This window comes from Cygnus atratus, chromosome 3, assembly GCF_013377495.2.
Source record: "Cygnus atratus isolate AKBS03 ecotype Queensland, Australia chromosome 3, CAtr_DNAZoo_HiC_assembly, whole genome shotgun sequence".
Taxonomy (NCBI): Eukaryota; Metazoa; Chordata; class Aves; order Anseriformes; family Anatidae; genus Cygnus; species Cygnus atratus.
In genome coordinates, this window is record NC_066364.1 from 2,732,679 (window position 1) to 2,753,254 (window position 20,576).

General features: G+C 40.8%; 1 protein-coding gene across 2 annotated transcripts in view; it reads left to right on the plus strand.

The window, feature by feature from the left end:
• Positions 1-20,576, plus strand: part of MSRA (methionine sulfoxide reductase A) — a 278,841-nt gene that overhangs the window by 169,766 nt on the left and 88,499 nt on the right. For both annotated transcript variants that reach the window (XM_035563709.2, XM_035563708.2), the window contains one exon: positions 17,445-17,551. In XM_035563709.2, the coding sequence (XP_035419602.1) occupies positions 17,445-17,551 (107 nt within the window). The remainder of the gene's footprint in view (positions 1-17,444; positions 17,552-20,576) is intronic.

Here is a 20,576-nt window from a genome sequence, read left to right on the forward strand (position 1 = left end):
GACATATGGTTGTCATCTCTGTTCAGCCTCTAATACACAGACCAGAATTCCTTCTCTCCTAGGAATAATCTTATCTATAAGAGGATTGCTCTGTGTAGCTCTAGAAGTGCTTGAGGTGGTTGCTTCTTTGTGACCGATACTAAAAAAGGGAATGAAAGTGGTGTGCTGAAAATACTGCAAAAGAATCTTACGGCTATTCGCTTTGTGCATCATGTATCTTTGTAAAGTTTACAGAGACATAGGGCATAATCTGTATTGCCCTGTTTTTGCACTAAAAAGGCCATTCTCAGAGTCTTCCCGATTCGTAAGATATAACCTTGTCTCCTTCAAACTGCATCCTTATGGTTCTGCTGCATGTCTAGAGGGATGTGGACTTTCAGGCCATCAGTTTGTCTGCATTGTGCCTCAGCCTATGGTTTTGTGATTGCTTTAAGCTAATCCTTGTCTTAGCTGATGGGAAAAAGAGCAATTTTCTTCTGTCTCCTTGACCTGTCTGTAGGATGCCACCTCTTTCTTTGTGTGGACACTGGCAGTCACAAAGTTCTCGGATCAAGGTGAAAGGTGACCCTGCATGAACTGCAATGTAGCTTTCAGCCAGGACTCGCATTGCCAGGAGCAGGGCTGCTGGTGGGACGGCCCTTCTGGCACTAGCACTGTCCGGCAGCATGTGAGCCAATTGGGGAACCCAACCTTGCTCATGTTCGGGGAAGAAGATGTCATATTTTTTCTGATCAGAAAGTTTGACCGCTCTGTGGTGAGTCTATTTCTCCAAGCCTTTGGAAAAATCTGTCTGATACCAGAGGAGTCTGTCATGGTGCAAATGTGATTCCCGTTAAGTGTCCTGTTGTTCATAATTACCCTGATCCTGTGTGAGGTTGAAGTCCTACATGTGTCAGAGATTTCAGCCCTATCCAAAGCAGCTTTAAAGATTCGTTGTTGCTTGCAATAGCTGAACGTGTCTTTTTAGCAGAACACAAAGGAAATACTACTTCCTTCTCTTTAAAACATGTTTGGGGCAAAAGCAAAATCCACTCACATCCTTAGCTGTCTCCTGTCTTGAATATAAGCCAAAACTGATGCTCGTTTTGGTAGTTCTGCTCCCTGTCTTTATCAAGCATACTCAGTCCTTCCCAGCCCACAAAAAATAACAGCTACACCTACAGTTCTTTGGGGTGAGCCTCTTTATACACAGGTTGTATCCTTTCTCATTGCTTCTTCTGGCTTTTTGGTTATAATTCTGATATATCAGAAGGAGCTGAGGGGAAGGCAGGACTCCATACCTTTGGCAGCGGGGTGAAGAGCAAAGATATTCATGGCCACTATGGCCGAGGAGATTATGAAAAATTACTTTTAGCCATATTGGTTCTTTGAGTATACGTACGCAGAAAACCAAAATTACTGGTAAGTAATCTCATTTCTCCTTTCCATCATGAAGTCCTTATCTTGCCTGTGTTTGTACAGGAAATGTAAGCAGAACTGGTATTTTTCCAGCAGTTGAGGACCATCTGTACTACAACAAACTTATCACCCGCCAGACTCATTCAGAACACCTCTTAGTCCATATGTCTTGTGTATCCACGATAAAGAAGAGATGTATGAGCTGTTTCTCCTCCCTGTGACCTTCCAAATAGTTTGGCATTTAGCCTTAGTGCTGATACATGAATTCTCCAGATTAATATCTGGTTTTCATTGTGCTGACCCATTTTAGTTGCAGAGGGTATATTTATTTCTCACCAGTTTTGAAGGACTGTACTTTTTTTAGACATTGCATAAGGAATCTATCATCTGCAAATAATTAAAATTAGACACTAGAAATGACATTGTATTGCTAATGAGCAGATGTGTCTACTTATACCAGTGGAAGAACAGCTGTACACATAAAAAATGCTATAGCGACCCTAAACCAGCATTATGCATTCTGCTACAGGCCTGTAACTTCATTTAGAGATTAAAGGGAAAAAATAATCTCTCCATGTAAAATATAACCTTTTTTTTTTTTTTTTTTTTTTTACATTTCTGTCAGTCTCTTCCTTTTATAATTTGAATGAAATTTGCAAGTCTCAGATTAAAGCGCAAAACACCTTTGTCTTGTATTTCAAATGCTATTGAGACCTAATAGTTTCTGCATTATTGCAAGGTGTAACAAAAAAACAGTAGAAATACAAATCTATTGCCACCAGACATTAAATATATTCAAAATAGAATTACAGACCCCTGAGGGAGCCATTCCTGGTCCCATACTCTTCAATATTTTCATTAATGACGTGGAGGATATAGTGGAGAGGATACTAATTAAATCTGCGGTAAAGATAATGCTAGAAGGCTCTTGGAGGAAACGAATAAAACACGGCTCTGTGTTGATAAATTAAAAAAGCCATGGAAATTGATATACTGAGATAAAAACAGATAAATGTATATTGGTTCATGCAGAAGTGAATACTCAATAGTAATATGCACTCTATGAATTGTTTGATAGAAGAGTCCTATATTACCTTCACATCCTTCTAACTCCTGCTGTTAGCAATGAAGTTTCAATGGTGCTACACAGTACACTGGTTCCTAACGATCTCACCAGCAACCAATTTAGTGGACCCTTGCCCATAATCAGTTCCTAAATACCTATGGTCTATACTTTTTCCAAAGTAGTGAAGATACTCTTTGCCAGTGGTGCTTAACCACCACTGCATTTTTTGGATGCAATATCCTTTATTCCATGATCTGAAATACCTAATGTTACATTGCTCCCATTCTTTACCCTTTCTCTAGAACTGAATATGCATTAAAAATAAATACTTTTTACTTGGCGGTTTTGCATCCCCAGGAATTTCAGCTGTCATGACCTTATTTGTATATTAGACTCTTTTTATACATATGAATTAGAATTGACTTTTTCTGACCTAAATTTCCAGTTAAGGAGCTGTTGTTTTTCCATGTCGTGCTGAAAAGCTGAGATTTGACTTTGCATCTTTTGCAATGAAGGGGAGTCTTAGCCAGTGCAGCGGTTGCTGAGATGGCTGAATAGTTTGCATTACGAAGTGAGTGTTGCTGAATCAATTCTGGCTCAAGGGCAAAATTCTTTCTGGGCTCTGATTCATTCTTCATTTTAAACTACTTCTAGCTTATTTATTTCATATACGGCAAAAATGTGTTATTTAGTTCTCCAGAAATACTGAAAACTAACTTTACCTTTCAGTTTTGCTAAGGTCAGGAAAATGGTGATTTGATGATGAGAAAAGCCATGGCATCTGTCTTTTATTCCACTGAAGATGCCACTGTGTCTGTTATGCTGCAATAAACATGCACCTACCACTCACCTGAAGGGATTCCTTTTGTTCATAATTTCCGTACTGCTAAGAACAATTGGAAATGTTTTTATTCTGCTACAATCTTCCTTGGGGTCACTTATTTCTCAATTATAGTATAGCTGTGGTTGTAGTAGATGAAAGGAAGAAGAAGAGGAAGGGAAGAGGAAGGGGATCTTCATTTTAGTGCAGCTTTGTTCATTTGTTCATGAAGTTCTGAATGAAAATCCAGACTTCTCAATGCTTGGCTGTCATCAGTAGCTTTCAAATATCCATGAAATCAAAGGGTATGTGGTGCGAATAACAGCAGCTAGATTTGCATGAGCATTTACACAATTAGAAAAGAGCAACATAAGAAGGTCTTTTTCTGCAGAATTTTGTGATGGACTGTTCCAATCTTTATAATAGGAAAGCAATACAGAAAGTTTAAACAAAATAGTACCAAACATTATTTTCTTCTTCAAATAATCCACTAATGAATTTACTGTACATGGGTCTAGAAATCTGAGGCACTGAAGCATGACATCATTAATCATAGTTTATGGTGATTATTAGTAGGCTTTTAATCTTTGTTTTCATGTATAATTAGGTACAGGAGGTCAAAGCTGACTCTCTTCTAAACAACAATATTTTCAGTGAATGACTGTTTTTCTCTGCCTGCAATTTTCTCTTGCATATTTATAAGAGCATTCTTGTCTGTGTTTTGAGAGAGCAGTGTCCCATGAGTTTATCTGCTGATAAAAGCAAATGACAACACTGTTACTTTTATTATCTCTAATTATTTTTATTACTATTGCAATAACACCTGGTGGATCATAGTAGGTTTAGATTCATACTGCTAACACATGCCAAAATTTAGGCATGACATTAGTGAGTAACAGATAAATGAAGAGAAAAGAGAAGGCACATAAAGAAAACAATAAGAAATCTGTGTGATTCCATAGCTGAGCTCTGTATAGTGTATGATCAGAATTTCTGCATTTTTTAATTATGTTTTCTCACATGATCAGTAGTTGTCCAGCTTTTTGTAAGCACTGCAACAGAGCTAGTCCATGAAGAAGAGACTCAATAAGGGCTCAACACCAATGCCTAAACAGAAATGTCTATTGCCACATTGGATGCTATGTGAACTCTGCCTGTGTCTTCCAGCTGTGCTTTAGGAAGTGTGGGGCTCCCATATGCCCCATGTCTTGTCCTCCAGGCTCTTGCAGATATCTCTGCTCTATGCATTTATTCAGTATTGTATACTATCAGTCTCCTAAATCAGATTTCTCCGACCACCATAGACGTGTCAGGTGAGATAAGGCTTGAGGTAAAGCCACCTAAATGTAGATGTTTCCATAGGCACGGAGTGTCTCAGCTTCCATGAGAGTCAGTGGAGGTCTGGTCAACACAGCTGACTCACCCTAAATTAGGCATCTGTGTTTGGGCAGCTTTTGGTTGCCTAAACCTGCAAGCTTAATTCCAGCTGTATCAGTTGCATTCAGTACTGTTAAAAGATACTACTTTCACTTCTGTCCCAAGTTCATCCAAGTCTAAAAACTTGTCAAAAACTAATTGTTTAACTTTTGATTAAAGTTAAGCAAAACAATAATAAAAAAAAAATCCCCTACAGTAAAATCGATGCCATTAAGGATGACTCATGTACATACGCACCATTCCATTTGCCTGTTCTATCCACTAGTGGCAAAGATGTATTTTTAATTAATAATTAGAAATGGATTAAAATTCCCATCTTCCAGTAGCATTTAATATTTTGTGACATTCATAAAAAAATGACATGGTTTTATCTGGGCTCAGGTAGATCATGCATTTCATTCAAAGTTCAAAGAGCATTCCAAAATGCATTTAAGCAATATTCTGTCTCAATTAATAAATAAGTATATAGGGAACTCTTCTTTCAAAGTCTTCTTTCTAATTGTGTAAAATACTTGAACTGTCTTGGGAAGTAATTTGATGCATTTTATAACTATAGAATAATAATGCTAATAACAAGTAAAGAGAATTGGTTAAAGATAGAGCCTCAGTGGATATGCTACCATTATTTTGCTTTTGTTGTAGTAGTGTGTTGGCCATCTGTTGTGGGAGCAGACAAGATTTCTTGTTGCAGCAAATTTGTAGCAACTATTCATCCCATTCCCACAAAATGTCATTAATAAAAAGTGATGGAGTGTGTTCTCCTGTGTGTCCATCAATACTTTAGGGTATGTTATGGCGTTAATGAATCTGATGTCTGAAAAAAATCTCTACTTCAAGAGCTTCTGGTATTTCATTGACTGTGTGTTGTATTGACTGTCATCAACAACTCTTATTTACACTAGCATTGGCAATCTGAAGTAATTATTTTGTGATGTCTTTGCCCTTGGTGATACTCAAAACTGAAGAGGACAAGGCCAGCCCCCTCTAGCTGACACTTCTTTGGGCAGAGGGGTTGGACTAGAGACCTCCACAGGTTCCTTCCAACATCTGCAAATCTGTGATTCTGTTTTACCTTCCAAGCTACACCAGAGAACTGTGTAATCTTGTGGTTTGATGAAGATTAAAGACAAAAAAGTACTTTTCATCAGACATTTTTGTAGCTGAGGTAAATTTTTAAAAACATTGTTTTAGCCATGATGTTCTAAGAATATATGCAAGTCAGAAATTTTAGGGGAAGCTGGTACTTTGTCTTGATTCCAAGGCAAAAGGGGAAGAACAAAACTGTAGTACTTCTTGGCACTGAAAACCTTCAGTATTGAAAGCTTTGTAAACCTTGTTTTCTATTGATAGGATGAGTTTCCTTTAATATGTACAAACTCATTATTGTATTGTGACCTTCTGAAGAAATGCTTTTATATTTCATTTATCCTTCCTGCACCCCAGCACCTTGAAAATCATCAAGAACTCTCAATCCACAGCACTGTAACTAACTCTTTTTCTATTAACATTTTTCTCCCTTAATCATATGCTATAAAGAGTTTTACTTTCCCTTGGCAACTTTTAAACTGTATGGATGTAATCATTACAGTGAGTGATGACATCAAGCCAGGGTGACATGGTGCAATTGATTTTTACTAAATAATTATATGATGAGCTGAAGGAAGGAGTTTTATTAGTCTTAACTCAGAAAGCATTGATTGGGGAAAAGAAAATGACCAATCAGTACATCAGGTTTCTGTGGGTATAAGAAAATAAGTGACAGCTGCAGAAAAGTCTATAAATCACAGAAAAAAATTATGATAAAAATAAGAGTTATGAACTGCCCTTTAAAATTTCACTGGGTGGCACAGAAGAGAGTAGCAGACTTTAGTCATTTATCTCCATTATACTTGGGATCCTCTGAGAATAGCAAGGTTGACGAATGATGCCATTACATTTTTTTATTATTTTTAAATGGAGAGAAGATAAGAAGTGTTGTGTAAGTATTGCTTTCAAGTCTTTAGAGGGTTGAGTCTTAAGAAGAAATTCCTGATTTAGCCAAAGAAATAAATAAAGTATATTTTGCGTCAGCCTTCTGTAGGAAATATATTCAAAAATCACTCGTTGGGAAGAATCTTCTCGTTTGCAATGAATTCTCCATTTCTAAAGAAAAGAATAATAATAAAGTATTGTTCTGGGAAATACATGCTTTTATTAATGCTTTGGATTTACCTATTACTTATTGACCTTAAGATACCCTGAAGTTAGATAGGAAGGACAATGGCCTACGTAAACAGCAGCACAATAAAAACTCAAACTTAGCATAACAGCAGGATAGTTGCTTTAAAGGAGCAACTCTTTGGCCCCAGCCAAGAAGACACAGTAGCTTTCACAAAGAATAGAAACTATGAAGGAAAAAGCACCGACTAGCTGCATCAAGACAGGGAAATTTTCAGTTCTGATCATTCGAGTCAAAGAAGAACTAGCATTTGCTACTTTGATACCAACAAGATCCAGAACAAAGTCATTCCTACACCGGTGCTTCAGATGATATCAAAGTGTTGGTAAGAGGGCTTTCTAGAGCCATTTATTTCATATTATCTGTTATTTATATTATCTATATTTTATTATCTATATTTTGGCAGATAATAATTTCTCCAGTGGCAGTCTGTTTGCGTGTTTGCATTACGTGGCACTCTCAACCTGGGAATTGTTCTTTTTGCAGAAACTGTGATAACATCACAACTCCCTGTCCTTTCCATCTACCATCCATTTTGTGGCCACAAATTTCTGTTTCTCCTAGTTATCACATGAGACAGAGCAAGCGCTTGGCTCTTGAGGGCATTTTTTGATTAATTGGTGTTCTAATCTCTGCTGGCAGAGTGAGGAAATTTTATGGTCTCCAGAGTGGTCCAGGCTGCGCAGCACTGAGTTGCTTCAGTCAACCATAGTGAAATTCCCAAATATGATCCATCTCCAAGACCTAAACACACTTAGAGCTCCAAATGCCCTCATCTACACTGGTTCTCTAGAGACAAGAGCTTACAAGGACTGGCCAGTGCTCACACGGGCACTGTGCTTTGGGCTGACGCTCTTTGGCACCACACAGCCTTATCCAAAACCACATATTTTTCTATCTGTCTATTCTATCCTCTGATTTTCTCTCAGTTCTGAAATCAGGCTACCTAAACGTCCCTGTGACGGGAGGTTTTTAAAGCTGTCTTCAGCATGACAGCTGATTTTCTCTGCCTCAGGTATCAACACCAAGTGCCAGCCTTTTGACTCCAGGGAGTGTTTATTCCTGTTACTGACAGGTGCGTTCCTGATCATCAGGTCAGAGAGAGATACTTGCATTTTCTGCCAGTTACTCTCTTGCAACCTTTGGCATTTGTAAAGTACAGCCAGATGAAACAGGGTGATCTTGCCAACCCCGGGCTGGCCATGGGGGTTCGGGTTTCAGTCTCCTGTAGAATCCAACACAGGGCTCAAGGATGTGCTTCTGTTCTCGGTCTTCTTACAGCAGATAAAAATCAGATAAATCACCTAGGCTTTGGCTTCCTCTGCCTCATGGCAAGGACGTTGGGTAGCCCTTGAAACACTGCCTGGTTATCTGTAGTTAAAGAGATTCTGATCAACACTGGGAACAAGTCCTCCAGGTGGGCTTTTGTGACCAAGTGGCCCAGGTAGGATGGGACATGTAAGATGACTTTATGCTTTCAGGCCCCTGGAAGCTTTTCCTTAAATTACCTGTTGAAGAGAAATGGGCTTGAGATCAACGTATCTAATGGTTACAGCTGTGGATGAAGGTTTTTTTAGTGTTTCATTCTATCATTGCAGTTTCTGAAAGAGTTGGTGAAGATCTTTCTTCCTGTCAGAGGCCTTATCTCCCAGCGTAATACATTTTGTTAATATCTTTAAGAAGTGTTGTGGTTTAGCCCGGCTGGCAGCCAAACACCACACAGCCGTTCGCTCACCCTCCCCCCTCCCTCTCCGGGATGGGGGAGAGAAACGGGAAAGTGAAGCCTGTGAGTTGAGATAAGGACAGTTTATTAAGACAGGGAAAATAATAACAATAATAATAACAATAATAATAATAATAGTAATAATGTGTACAAAGTGATGCACAATGCAATTGCTCACCACCCGCTGACCGATGCCCAGCCTATCCCCGAGCAGCCGGCCCCCCCACCCCGGCTAGCCACCCCTATATATTGTTCAGCATGACGTCAGATGGTATGGAATACCCCTTTGGCCAGTTTGGGTCAGCTGTCCTGGGTCTGTCCCCTCCCAGCTCCTGCTGCACCCCCAGCCTGCTCGCTAGCAGGACAGAGCGAGAAGCTGAAAAGTCCTTGGCTTGGTGTAAGCATTGCTCTACAACAATTAAAACATCAGCATGTTATCAGCGCTCTTCTCATCCTACTGTGGCCTGCGCTCTGCTGCTAGAGGGATGGAGAAAAATGCATTAGCAATATCAATTGTGGCATACCACTTGGCTGCCTTTGATTCCGGTTCGTACTGGAGTTCTAGCATGTCCGGCACTGCAGCACTCAGTGGTGGCGTGACTTCGTTCAGGCCACGATAGTCCACTGTTAGTCTCCACTCACCATTAGACTTTCGCACTGGCCATATGGGACTATTAAAAGGTGAATGGGTCTTGCTGATCACTCCTTGGCTCTCCAGTTGACGAATTAGCTCGTGGATGGGAATCAGGGAGTCTCGGTTGGTGCGATATTGCCGCCGGTGCACAGTTGTGGTAGCGATTGGCACTTGCTGTTCTTCAACCCTCAGCAGCCCCACAACAGAAGGGTCCTCTGAGAGACCGGGCAAGGTAGACAACTGTTTAATGTCCTCTGTCTCTAAGGCAGCTATGCCAAAAGCCCAGCGGAACCCTTTTGGGTCCTTGAAATATCCTCTTCTAAGATAGTCTATGCCAAGGATGCACGGAGCATCCGGGCCAGTCACAATACGGTGCTTTTGCCACTCATTTCCAGTTAGACTCACTTCAGCTTCCAATACAGTTAACTGCTGGGATCCCCCTGTCACGCCATAAATACAGATGGGCTCTGGCCCTTTACAGCTTGATGGCATTAGAGTACATTGTGCACCGGTGTCTACTAAAGCCTTATACTTCTGTGCGTCAGACGTGCCAGGCCATCGAATCCACACAGTCCAATAAACTCGGTTGTCCCTTTCCTCCCCCTGGCTGGAGGCAGGGCCCCTCTAGTCCTGGTCAGAATCTTCGTTTCTGTGTTTAAAAGACTGCCTGCTAGAAGTTGGAGCAGCAAACTTTTCAGAGAACCCCTTTCTCCCGATTGTTTTCTTTTGTAACTCACGTACCCGTGCCTCTAGGGTCTCAGTAGATTTTCCATCCCATTTTCTCATGTCCTCTCCATGGTCACGTAGGTAGAACCACAGGGTGGCGCGGGGTGTGTACCCACCATATTGTCTTCTTTGCACGGATGCGCGTTTACCCCTAATAGCCGAGACGCTGGTTCGTACAGGTGGGGAAGAAAATACACTCTCTTTAAGTTGGTGGACCTCTTCAAAAAGTTTCTCCAAAGTATTCTCTTTTAGTTGGTGGCCACTGGTTCGTTCAGGGGGGGGGGGAATATAAATTCTCTTTAAGTTGGTGGACCTCTTCAAAAAGTTTCTCCAAAGTATTCTCTTTTAGTTGGTGGCCACTGGTTTGTTCAGGTGGGGGGGAAGATAAATTCTCTTTAAGTTGGTGGAACTCTTCAGAGAGTTTCTCCACAGCCGAGACGCAGGCCTGTAGGGAAGAGGAGAGATTTCCTTCGTACTGCCGGAGTTGTTTAGCCATGTCACCCACTGTGGGATCTTCACCGTCTTTCCAGGATATTATTGCCAATGTGCTGGCCCATGTTGATGGTGCATTATGTACAAACTTCCGCCATATGGGTCGAGTACACTGGACGTCATCTGGATCTGTGGATGTTTGTGCGTCGTCTAGGTCCTTATAAATTACTTCCCGTACGGCTAATTCCCTCAGGTACTGGATTCCCTTCTCCATGGTGGTCCACTTGACTGGTAGACATACAAGTTCTTCCTTGTAGGGATACCTTCCCTTCACAGCTAACAGGAGACGCCTCCAGAGGCTGTGAGATCGTGCTCCATCTCCAATTGCTTTGTCAATGCTTGCATCTCTAGCAAGGGATCCCAACCGTTTGGCTTCCCTGCCCTCTAATTCCACACCATTGGCTCCAGTGTCCCAGCACCGGAGCAGCCAGGTGACAAGCTGTTCACCTATACAGCGACCAAAATCTTTTCGCACATCTCGTAGCTCACGCTGGTATAGGGTTCGGGTAGTTACTGTTGATTTTTCACCATCCTCATCCTCATCTTCATCCTCCTGCACACTTGATGGCCCAGCCTCGTCTTCTCCACGCCCAGACTTAGCAGAAGACTTTCTGCGTTCTAAACGACCTGAGTCTCTATACCATTTTTTCACCTTTTCTACAGGGGCAACTTGCACTGCTACAGCTCGCCTCTCCGACCCAGCCACAGGGTCTGCCACAGGGGTTGGAATACCCTCTGCAGGGGCAACTTGCACTGCTACAGTTCGTTTCTCTGACCCAGCCACAGGGTCTGCCACAGGGGTTGGAGTACCCTCTGCAGGGGCAACTTGCACTGCTACAGTTCGTTTCTCTGACCCAGCCACAGGAGTGGGAACGGCTGCGGGAGCTGGAACGGCTGTGGGTGCCGGGACGGCTGCGGGAGCTGGAGCTGGAACGGCTACGGGAGCTGGAACGGCTGTGGGAGCTGGAACGGCTGCGGGAGCTGGAGCTGGAACGGCTGCGGGAGCTGGAGCTGGAACGGCTGCGGGAGCTGGAACGGCTGCAGGAGCCGAAACCGGGACGGCTGCGGGAGCTGGAGCTGGAACGGCTGCGGGAGCTGGAACGGCTGCGGGAGCTGGAGCTGGAACGGCTGCGGGAGCTGGAGCTGGAACGGCTGCGGGAGCTGGAGCTGGAACGGCTGTGGGAGCTGGAACCGGGACGGCTGCGGGAGCTGGAGCTGGAATGGCTGCGGGAGCTGGAGCTGGAACGGCTGCGGGAGCTGGAACGGCTGCAGGAGCCGAAACCGGGACGGCTGCGGGAGCTGGAGCTGGAACGGCTGCGGGAGCTGTCACTAGGTTGATAGTAGCATCAATTGCAGCTCGATAGGCACAGGCCAGACCCCAGCACGCCACAGTGATTTGTGTCACTTCGGAACTGCCGGAGTCATGACACCTTTTTTTCAAACATTCTACCAGTTTTTTAGGATTTTGCAGTTGTTCAGGGGTGAACGTCCAAAACACTGGAGGTGCCCACTGCCCTAGAAACCTGCCCATATCCTCCCACACTCCCTGCCACTCGCAAATATCCCGCCTCAAGACAGATCTCCGGATGAGATTCCTAAGTAGTTGTTTAACCTTAAACAAAACCTGAAGCGCATTCAGGAGACATAACAACAAGAACATGCTGGTCTGAGTATCCCAAGGATATTCAACATCTTGGAGAGCTACCGTAACTAGCTCGGGGGATAAGAGGGTGGTGAAGGAGGAAGGGAGAGTGAACAGGTAGGAGAAAATATCTTCCCCTGTCCCCTCCAGAGATTGACTCCCTGATGAAAAAAGGCAATAGGTGTAATTGCTAATAGTTTCTGAGATATGGTTTCCGAAGTATAGAGTCGACGACAGTGCTGAGTACAAATACCAGGTTAGAGTCATGACCAGATATTTCATCATTTCATAAGCCATCGTTACACCACACAGTACCATAACAATCTTGAACCAGGGCCCGGAAAGGATAAACAGCATGACAGGGAGCACATACAGACAGTAACTTGCTATAATACTCAATTTGGGAAACAGGTATAGCAGACTTGAGATGAAAGCAATCAACATTGTGACTAGCAACTATTAAGCAGGTCGAATACTTATACCAATTTTAGTTTAACACACTCAGGTCAAATCTGTCGATATCTCAACCCTTCGAGCCCCACGTTGGGCGCCAAATTGACTGTTGTGGTTTAGCCCGGCTGGCAGCCAAACACCACACAGCCGTTCGCTCACCCTCCCCCCTCCCTCTCCGGGATGGGGGAGAGAAACGGGAAAGTGAAGCCTGTGAGTTGAGATAAGGACAGTTTATTAAGACAGGGAAAATAATAACAATAATAATAACAATAATAATAATAATAGTAATAATGTGTACAAAGTGATGCACAATGCAATTGCTCACCACCCGCTGACCGATGCCCAGCCTATCCCCGAGCAGCCGGCCCCCCCACCCCGGCTAGCCACCCCTATATATTGTTCAGCATGACGTCAGATGGTATGGAATACCCCTTTGGCCAGTTTGGGTCAGCTGTCCTGGGTCTGTCCCCTCCCAGCTCCTGCTGCACCCCCAGCCTGCTCGCTAGCAGGACAGAGCGAGAAGCTGAAAAGTCCTTGGCTTGGTGTAAGCATTGCTCTACAACAATTAAAACATCAGCATGTTATCAGCGCTCTTCTCATCCTAATCCAAAACATAGCACCCTGCCAGCTACTAGGAGGAAAATTAACTCTGTCCTACCTGAAACCAGGACAAGAAGCAATCTGGTTATCGACTCAGCCTAGAAAGAAAGTTGAGGAAGGTCAGGCCCTACTGACACATCTACCCATATATTAAATGCTTGAGGAAAAGAGTATCAACCATAAATTCTATCCCTAAACCGGCAGATTTTGCAGAATGACTTTTAGATATCTTGCAGAACAGTTGGAGGCAATTAGCATTGCCCTGCGTGGAAGATCCTGCTGCTCTGAAGGTGTTCAGCTGATGTTCTGTAGGAATATTCCTTCTTCCAGTAATGAAGATTTAGACAAATCTGATACACTGTTTTGATTTTGAATTAAAACAAAATTATATGTGTCTCTTGGAAGTGGAATCTGATACAGGTGAAAAGAAATAAATTTCTTCAAGAAGGCAAGTATTTCATTCTGATAAAACTCTTTGTAGAGAATTTTTGCAGGAAGTTAGATACTGAAATGCATCCATTAGTGGTAGTAAATCTTGCTTTAATCCATCCAATCCATAATGTCAAAAGCTTTACAATTTTTTCTGTGGAAATGTAACAAAAAATAGTGGTCATTCAAAGTCCTTCCAAATCTTGATGCTTTTATGATGTCTGTTTACAGTTTGCAGTAGATGTCAATTCTGAAGGTGTCAATTTTGTTTAATTACCTGAGAACTTGAACATAGGGTGAATAACTTGAAGCTGATGGAGATTATTTGTGTTTTCAGTTGTATTATTAAAAACTTTGAACAAATGTTGTGACTTCAGTGGAACCATTTTGGTACATGATAGATAAGAAGTCGACTAGTCTCAGCATAGAACTTTTTCAGAATCTAATGTGTACCCAATTTAGCTAGAATCAATGGCAGCAAAGTTGACAATCCCTGACAAGAATGTTTTTTGATATAGCAGTACACAATATCTTCCAATAGCTTTAGCATCCGTATTAAATTAATTAGTCATATTTTCTCGTTCTTATCTGAGGCCTAATGTGTATAACTGTGGTATTATTTTAACACAGAGGGACAGAATAATAATAATAATAAATCAGACAAAGTAAGAATGACATTCCAGAAAAGGAAAGAAAGCTAATTACAGATGACATTGTAGAATTTTTAGATAGCCAAGCAGAGATCATTTTTGATTTAGTTGACTTTCTTTCAGACAAAGATGAGATTGTTAAGCTCAGTCATCCTACCACTGTTGTTTTGTAAATTGAATTTCCTGCCTTGTTTGCTACTCATTGAGTTAGTGAATCTCAACAAGTATGAGTTGCCAGAGGGTTTTACAAAATCAGTGATGGACCCTTGAGAAGTAAGTTTGCACATATGAAGTACATTATAAATAACAGCAGTAACAGTGGTAACTTGATTAAGTCTATACACATGGAATTTATTTTATTTTAGTATTTTGTAGTCTGTGTGTCTTAGTCAGACAATGCATTAGCTACTTACTGTGGGAGATTTAGGTACAAATTGATTTAAGGAACAAGTGAAAATAAATGACATTTTAGCCTAGCTGATTGATCACAGTTAGGCTACACTTTTGGGTAATTCTTACATTACCTGTTCAGTCTTTTTCGTGGCTATTGGATGGTGTAACATTGCAGCTAACACTTCAGTGCTAGGAGGGGCCATTATTATTGCACCATCTGACCTCATCCTTAACTCTATGATTTAATCACTGAGCTCATAAAGCTATGGTATACTTTGGGGGAAAATGTATAGCCTTCATGTAATGCCCTCACAAGAAAGGGATGTAGGTCTTGGTACATTGTTACAATGACGAATGCTTTTCGCTGTTTCAGTGTCACCTATTTCCCATCTGGATTTTGTGTACTTTGGCTTTTAATTGCCCTACCTAGTTATGCAATTTTGGCAAGACTGAAGAGCTTTCTTTTCAATAAATTAATTAAGCTGACCGCTTCCCTATTGCTATGTAATGGTGGCACATGCATATATTAAATGTTTGCCTTCAGCATGCACAGGAACTCATGCTAAAATACACTCTGGAAATGCTTGCATTTCTGGCATTTGATATAGGAATCATCCATTTATAGAGATTTTTGTAATCTGCTCCCCAGTCAGTTGTTAAGTAGTTTGTTAAGCAATAAATAGATTTGTAGAATGCTAATGCTTAAGCACAAACATCAATCAGCATTAACATATCCTGGCAAAACTAATGCTTTACTGTCCTCTATTCATTTTATGCCTAACTATTCAGTAGCACTGACTTGTTAAGAAGTCTCTACTACCCTAAAATAACTTGCAAAGTAATGAGCAAAATATTGTCTGTCTTGCAGCCCATACTATTAAGTATTGATGAAGAAAGTAGTTGTTGTTCTTACATATAGTAATGTAACATTTTGGTGTTTAAAATGTAACCCAAATAACGTGAAAACTCCATAATATTTTTCAGAATCACATTCAGTCATAAATATTTCAGCCAGGTTTCATTTGATATTGTACTGTCCTTTAAACCAGTTTTCTGTTTCCTTTGAAAGTACAAAAGGGATAAAAGTTATCATACTTTAATAAGCAGAATTATGTTGATAGCATCTTTTCCTCTCCCCCTGGTATCACAGGCTCTTTCTCCACCCTCTGCCCTTTGCTAGGGGGTACTGGGACCTACAGCTTTCTTCTATTTTGTCTCCGTAGTCCTGACTGTTGATGCTAGTCTTCAGTGGGATTTCTGTAGCACAGTGACAGTCGGAAGACTCATCCTGATGATTTCCATTTTGCCTTGGGTTGTAGACATTTGGGAGGAATTGGTTGCTTTGAGTCTACTTCAGAAATATTACATCACCCAAGGTATTTTACTCACCCACGTTCACAGAAAATGTCAGACAAACTCAAAAATAAATACATTTTAGTACAGCAAAGCAAAAAGTTATTTTTCCAAATGAAAAATTGGAAATAAAGTTATGAAAGGCTGAAACTGCAAAACTGCAATTCCAGATTAGTCTTAATGTTAAAGCTCCTCTCTAAGGCTTTATGGAATGAACCGCAGCAGAACCGGCTTCCAGTATTGCTGCCCGAGAGAATGGGAACGGGTAGCGATGCCAGGCAGCGTTGCCTTTGGCCAGTGTGGCTCCTTAGAACTGCACCAAGCCAAAGCATATCTGGGCTATCCACCGAAGGGAATAGCAGTCTTCCCTCTACTTTGGCCCATTATTTTGTACTTTTGAAGGTAGAATCCAGCTTTGAATTTGGAAATATGTACATAAGCAACTTCATACAACTAGTCTTTTGGAAGGAGTACATACATCGGCAATAAAGAGGCTAATCCTTGTACCAATATAATTCATTTATGGTATGGTTTCTAGGAGTTACTGAGTATGTACAATCAGGGTTTTTTTTTTATAATGTTAGATGTAAAAAGTATTAATATATTCCTGACATCGATATTATCACATGTAAGTTACAAATAGAATTTAGTGGAGTATGTACATACCTTTGTTTTCTACTTCTGCCAGACTCTGAGAAAGTGTGTAAGGGTTGCTATTACTAAGCATTACTCACTGTAAAAAGGTACAAAAACAGCCATACTTTCTCCAAACCTTCTTAGCACGTTTCTCTATCTGAGTCCTTTTTGGAGCTCAGACTCCATAAGAGTCATTTCTTCTCACCATAAGTAGTGATGCTGACGGTAGGAATTAATATATTTGTTCCAGCCTTAATTCAGCAATACATGCATACCAGTCTTTTAGCAAGAGCATTGTTTGTGAATAGAGGAGAATGGCTAGTTATCTTCATGGGTATTTTGAACCTTTCTGTCATTAAGGTGTAACCCTCCAGCACAAGAAAATTTTCAAGCAGTTGGTAAAATCAAAGTTTTTTTAATAGCATTTGCATGGTTCAAAATAAGTATTTTAAGAGTACCTTGATTACAGTAACTGCAGCTTGATTATTTAAGGTTTTACATCTGTGACTACTGTGTGATTTACCAAAATGTAAAATGTTCACGTCTTATTTGCATGTCATTTAAAAAGAGATATTAGAGTTGAGTATCTTAAGGACTATTCAACCAAAGAAAGGCTTGGACTTCATAAACATACACAATGAATATGCACATAAGAGATTGTATTAACCCAGGTGTAAGGAAAGTCCTAAATTTAAGCCCACCAAATTTATGCATTGCAACCCAGTCTGCCTGGAGCATGATCCTCATGGTGTGGTCTATTTTCTCTCTCTCCAGGAATGCGACAAGGTAATGACTTTGGCACACAGTATCGCTCGGCCATCTACACATTTTCTCAGGAACAGATGGAAGCTGCCTTGAAATCTAAGGAAGAATATCAAAAGGTAATGCTGGGCAGGGTGTGGAATTGCTTCACATATGAGTGGAGGTCAAAGAAGTTGCCAATAAGCACAACATCACTTTCTTTGCTATGTGTTTTCTCTGTGTTGCTGTTGGAGCTCCTCATCCAAATGTTGAAATTGGATCATACTTGTTTTAAATTCTAGTTTTTCTGAAAAGGTTAGTGTGAATATGTGTGAGTAGTTTTGATAAATTTATGCAAAAAGAAAATACCTTGTTATTTGTGCAGTGATAGGTTTAATCTCTTTTAGAGATTTTTTCATGTGGGTGCACCAGAGTAAAAGTCAGTGATCTTAAAGCTACCGAAGTGAATCTAGGCCCCATATTCTGAAGGGTGTAGCCGAAGTCTGAGACCTGAGTTCTTCAACTTTGGGGGAAAGTCCTGATCAATCTGTGAACTTGGGAACTCAGCATCACTCACCTGCTGATTATAAGTTGCTTATACTCCATAAATTCCTTTGTTTAAATGTAGCAGTCAGTGACTTAACAAGACCATTTGTTTTGATGCTAGGGTTTGTGTGAGAGAAGATTGACTATTTCCTTTCAATATGCAATCCTATTTTTCTCTGGATATGGATTCTGTCTCTTCTCTGCTATGTAAGCTATTATAGACCTGGCTTTAACTAGAGGCAGAGAGGTTGACGTGTCTTATAGTGTTGCTGCATTGTAATTACTGTCTGATCTGCCTTGTGGTCTTGCAATGCAACATACAGATTCTACAGTAGAAACATACAAATTCTTATAGCTTACATGAAATAATCTACTCACTTTGGGCATTAATGCAATAGGTAAAGTAACTGTTAGGTGGTACTAAGACTATATGAGCTTTCATGCATTCACTTGTCCTATGACTCCATTAAAGTGTTATTATGTTGGAGAACCAGGGATTTGGTGAATATCTGGTGTTAAAAATAAAAAGCTGTGCTTTGATAAGGGTGTATCAATCAGAAGTGTGTACCAGGTATGCGAAGGAAGTGCATGTAGTAAACTCTTGTGCAGCAGCTTGGTTTTTGTAAGTGCATGTGTGGCATCAGTGGGCTGATCTAGGTGTGCACTGGTGGGACTGGTTTGTACATCCAGTGGTTTGTACATGCATATTACAATACATGTAAATTAAGTATTCAGCGGCATGTATGTTTTCTTCTGAGTAACTGAACACAGGCATAAGTCAGTCTTGCAGGTACACATCTTTGTTAACAGCAGTTTCTGAAGACTTGGTATTCGTATTTGTCATGCAGAACTTCTTTCTACTCATTATTTACCTTAGATCCATTGCTTTTCCAAATTGTTTTTAGTTGCCTTTCATTAACATCTGCAGACCAGTATCACACTATAAATCTTACAGCTTTCAGTTTGCTTTCCCAACTCTATTATTCTCAGCTGTTATTTGTCATTAAATTAATACTGACTTGAAAGCAAAATTGCAATGCAGGAGATTGCAATATGATATTACAGAAATTTCCATCATCAAATAGATTTTCTTAATGGCACAATTTAGAATTTACCTACTTTGAAGTCTATCACCATTTGAGAAGTGTGTATAATCAGTGCATTTATATAATTAGGCACAACTCTGTAAGTGATCACATGCATAGTTTGTTTTTTGCACTAAAGTAGGAGGAAGGAAGGGACTGTGTTGCCAGCTAAGGAACCACAGCAAATATGTACTGGAATTCCTAGAGGAAATACAGTTTCCAGTATTATCAACATCTATCTACAGTATTATCTACCGTGGTATTGCAGTAGCAGTAAAATGTTTGTGTTGGAAAGACACTGAGCAAACAGTATGTTCAGGAATCCCTTTTCATATTAAATATTTTGCATTACATTATTTTAAAGAAATGCAATTCTCTTATTATTGTGGTAATATAAAATAAATACCAAGTTCTTGCAGGAATACATACATTTATTTGCACCTGATAATGACAAATAAAAACACGTGGGGATGGCATAAAACTTGGTTTTTCCTTGATAGTCGGTGGTGAATACCTCAAATGGGGGAAGGACTAGCAGATATTAAAAGTACAATAATGTAAATACATATGAATGACTTTATGGTTTTCTGGTACAGCAAATGAATAAAAGCAAAGGTAGTTTATTTGTTGCTGACTGAATAATTGAGCATGTGCTCTTAGAGCTGAGAACCTGGAAGAGAATGAAGAGTGGCCTCCAGATAGAACACTACGGTTTTGCTAGATTTTTTTTTTTCATAAAGCCAGGTATGATTGTTAATGTGAAGGAAACAGTTCTGTTCACTGAGGGTAGAAACCATCCAGCTCCAAGGTTTATGTCATGAATGTCTGCCTCTTTTGCAGACTAGCCTGAAGTGCCAGCTCCTCTCTGGAAGCTGGACAGCTGTGTTCAGCCCTGCCTACATTTAGCAAGTGGTATGGGCTGAGAGGAGCAGATGTGCAGAACAAAACAGTTTGTGCTGAGGTCCCAAACTACGCTCTGTGTATTTCAAGAAGGTTTGCGTTTCGCTACATGTAGTTTGGTCCCCAGAACTGCGTGCCATTAGCAGGTCAAAGCCAGTGGTGCGTTTCTGGTTTAGCTCCATCTAAAGGAATTGGGTTCATTCATCCCAAGACCACTCCATAACGTGAACCAAAGCGTGGTAAGTGGTGAAGATTGGGAGATTTATTACAAAAGCACAATTCTGCTCCAAACTGAAACTCTAATGTAGCTTACACACTTGGGGTAGTGCTATGCTTGAGTGGTGAAATACTGCAGTAAGTGCACCACATCCCCAGCTCCTACCAGCCTACCAGTGAGAATTGTAATGAGCATCGAGCCCGAGTATCCTGCAGGGTTACATCTATTTTAAGTTGTGAAACTTGTTGCTGATTCAGGCAGCTGTTTTAACAGCTGAGAAATGGCAATGCAGCAATGAATATGCATTGAACCATGGGTTTTTAGCTGTCAGTGAAGCTGAATGCATACAGTCAGAGTCAGCTAGTGCTAATATATATTATAATACAGTACTGCGGCTGATAAATTGTAGCACAATGT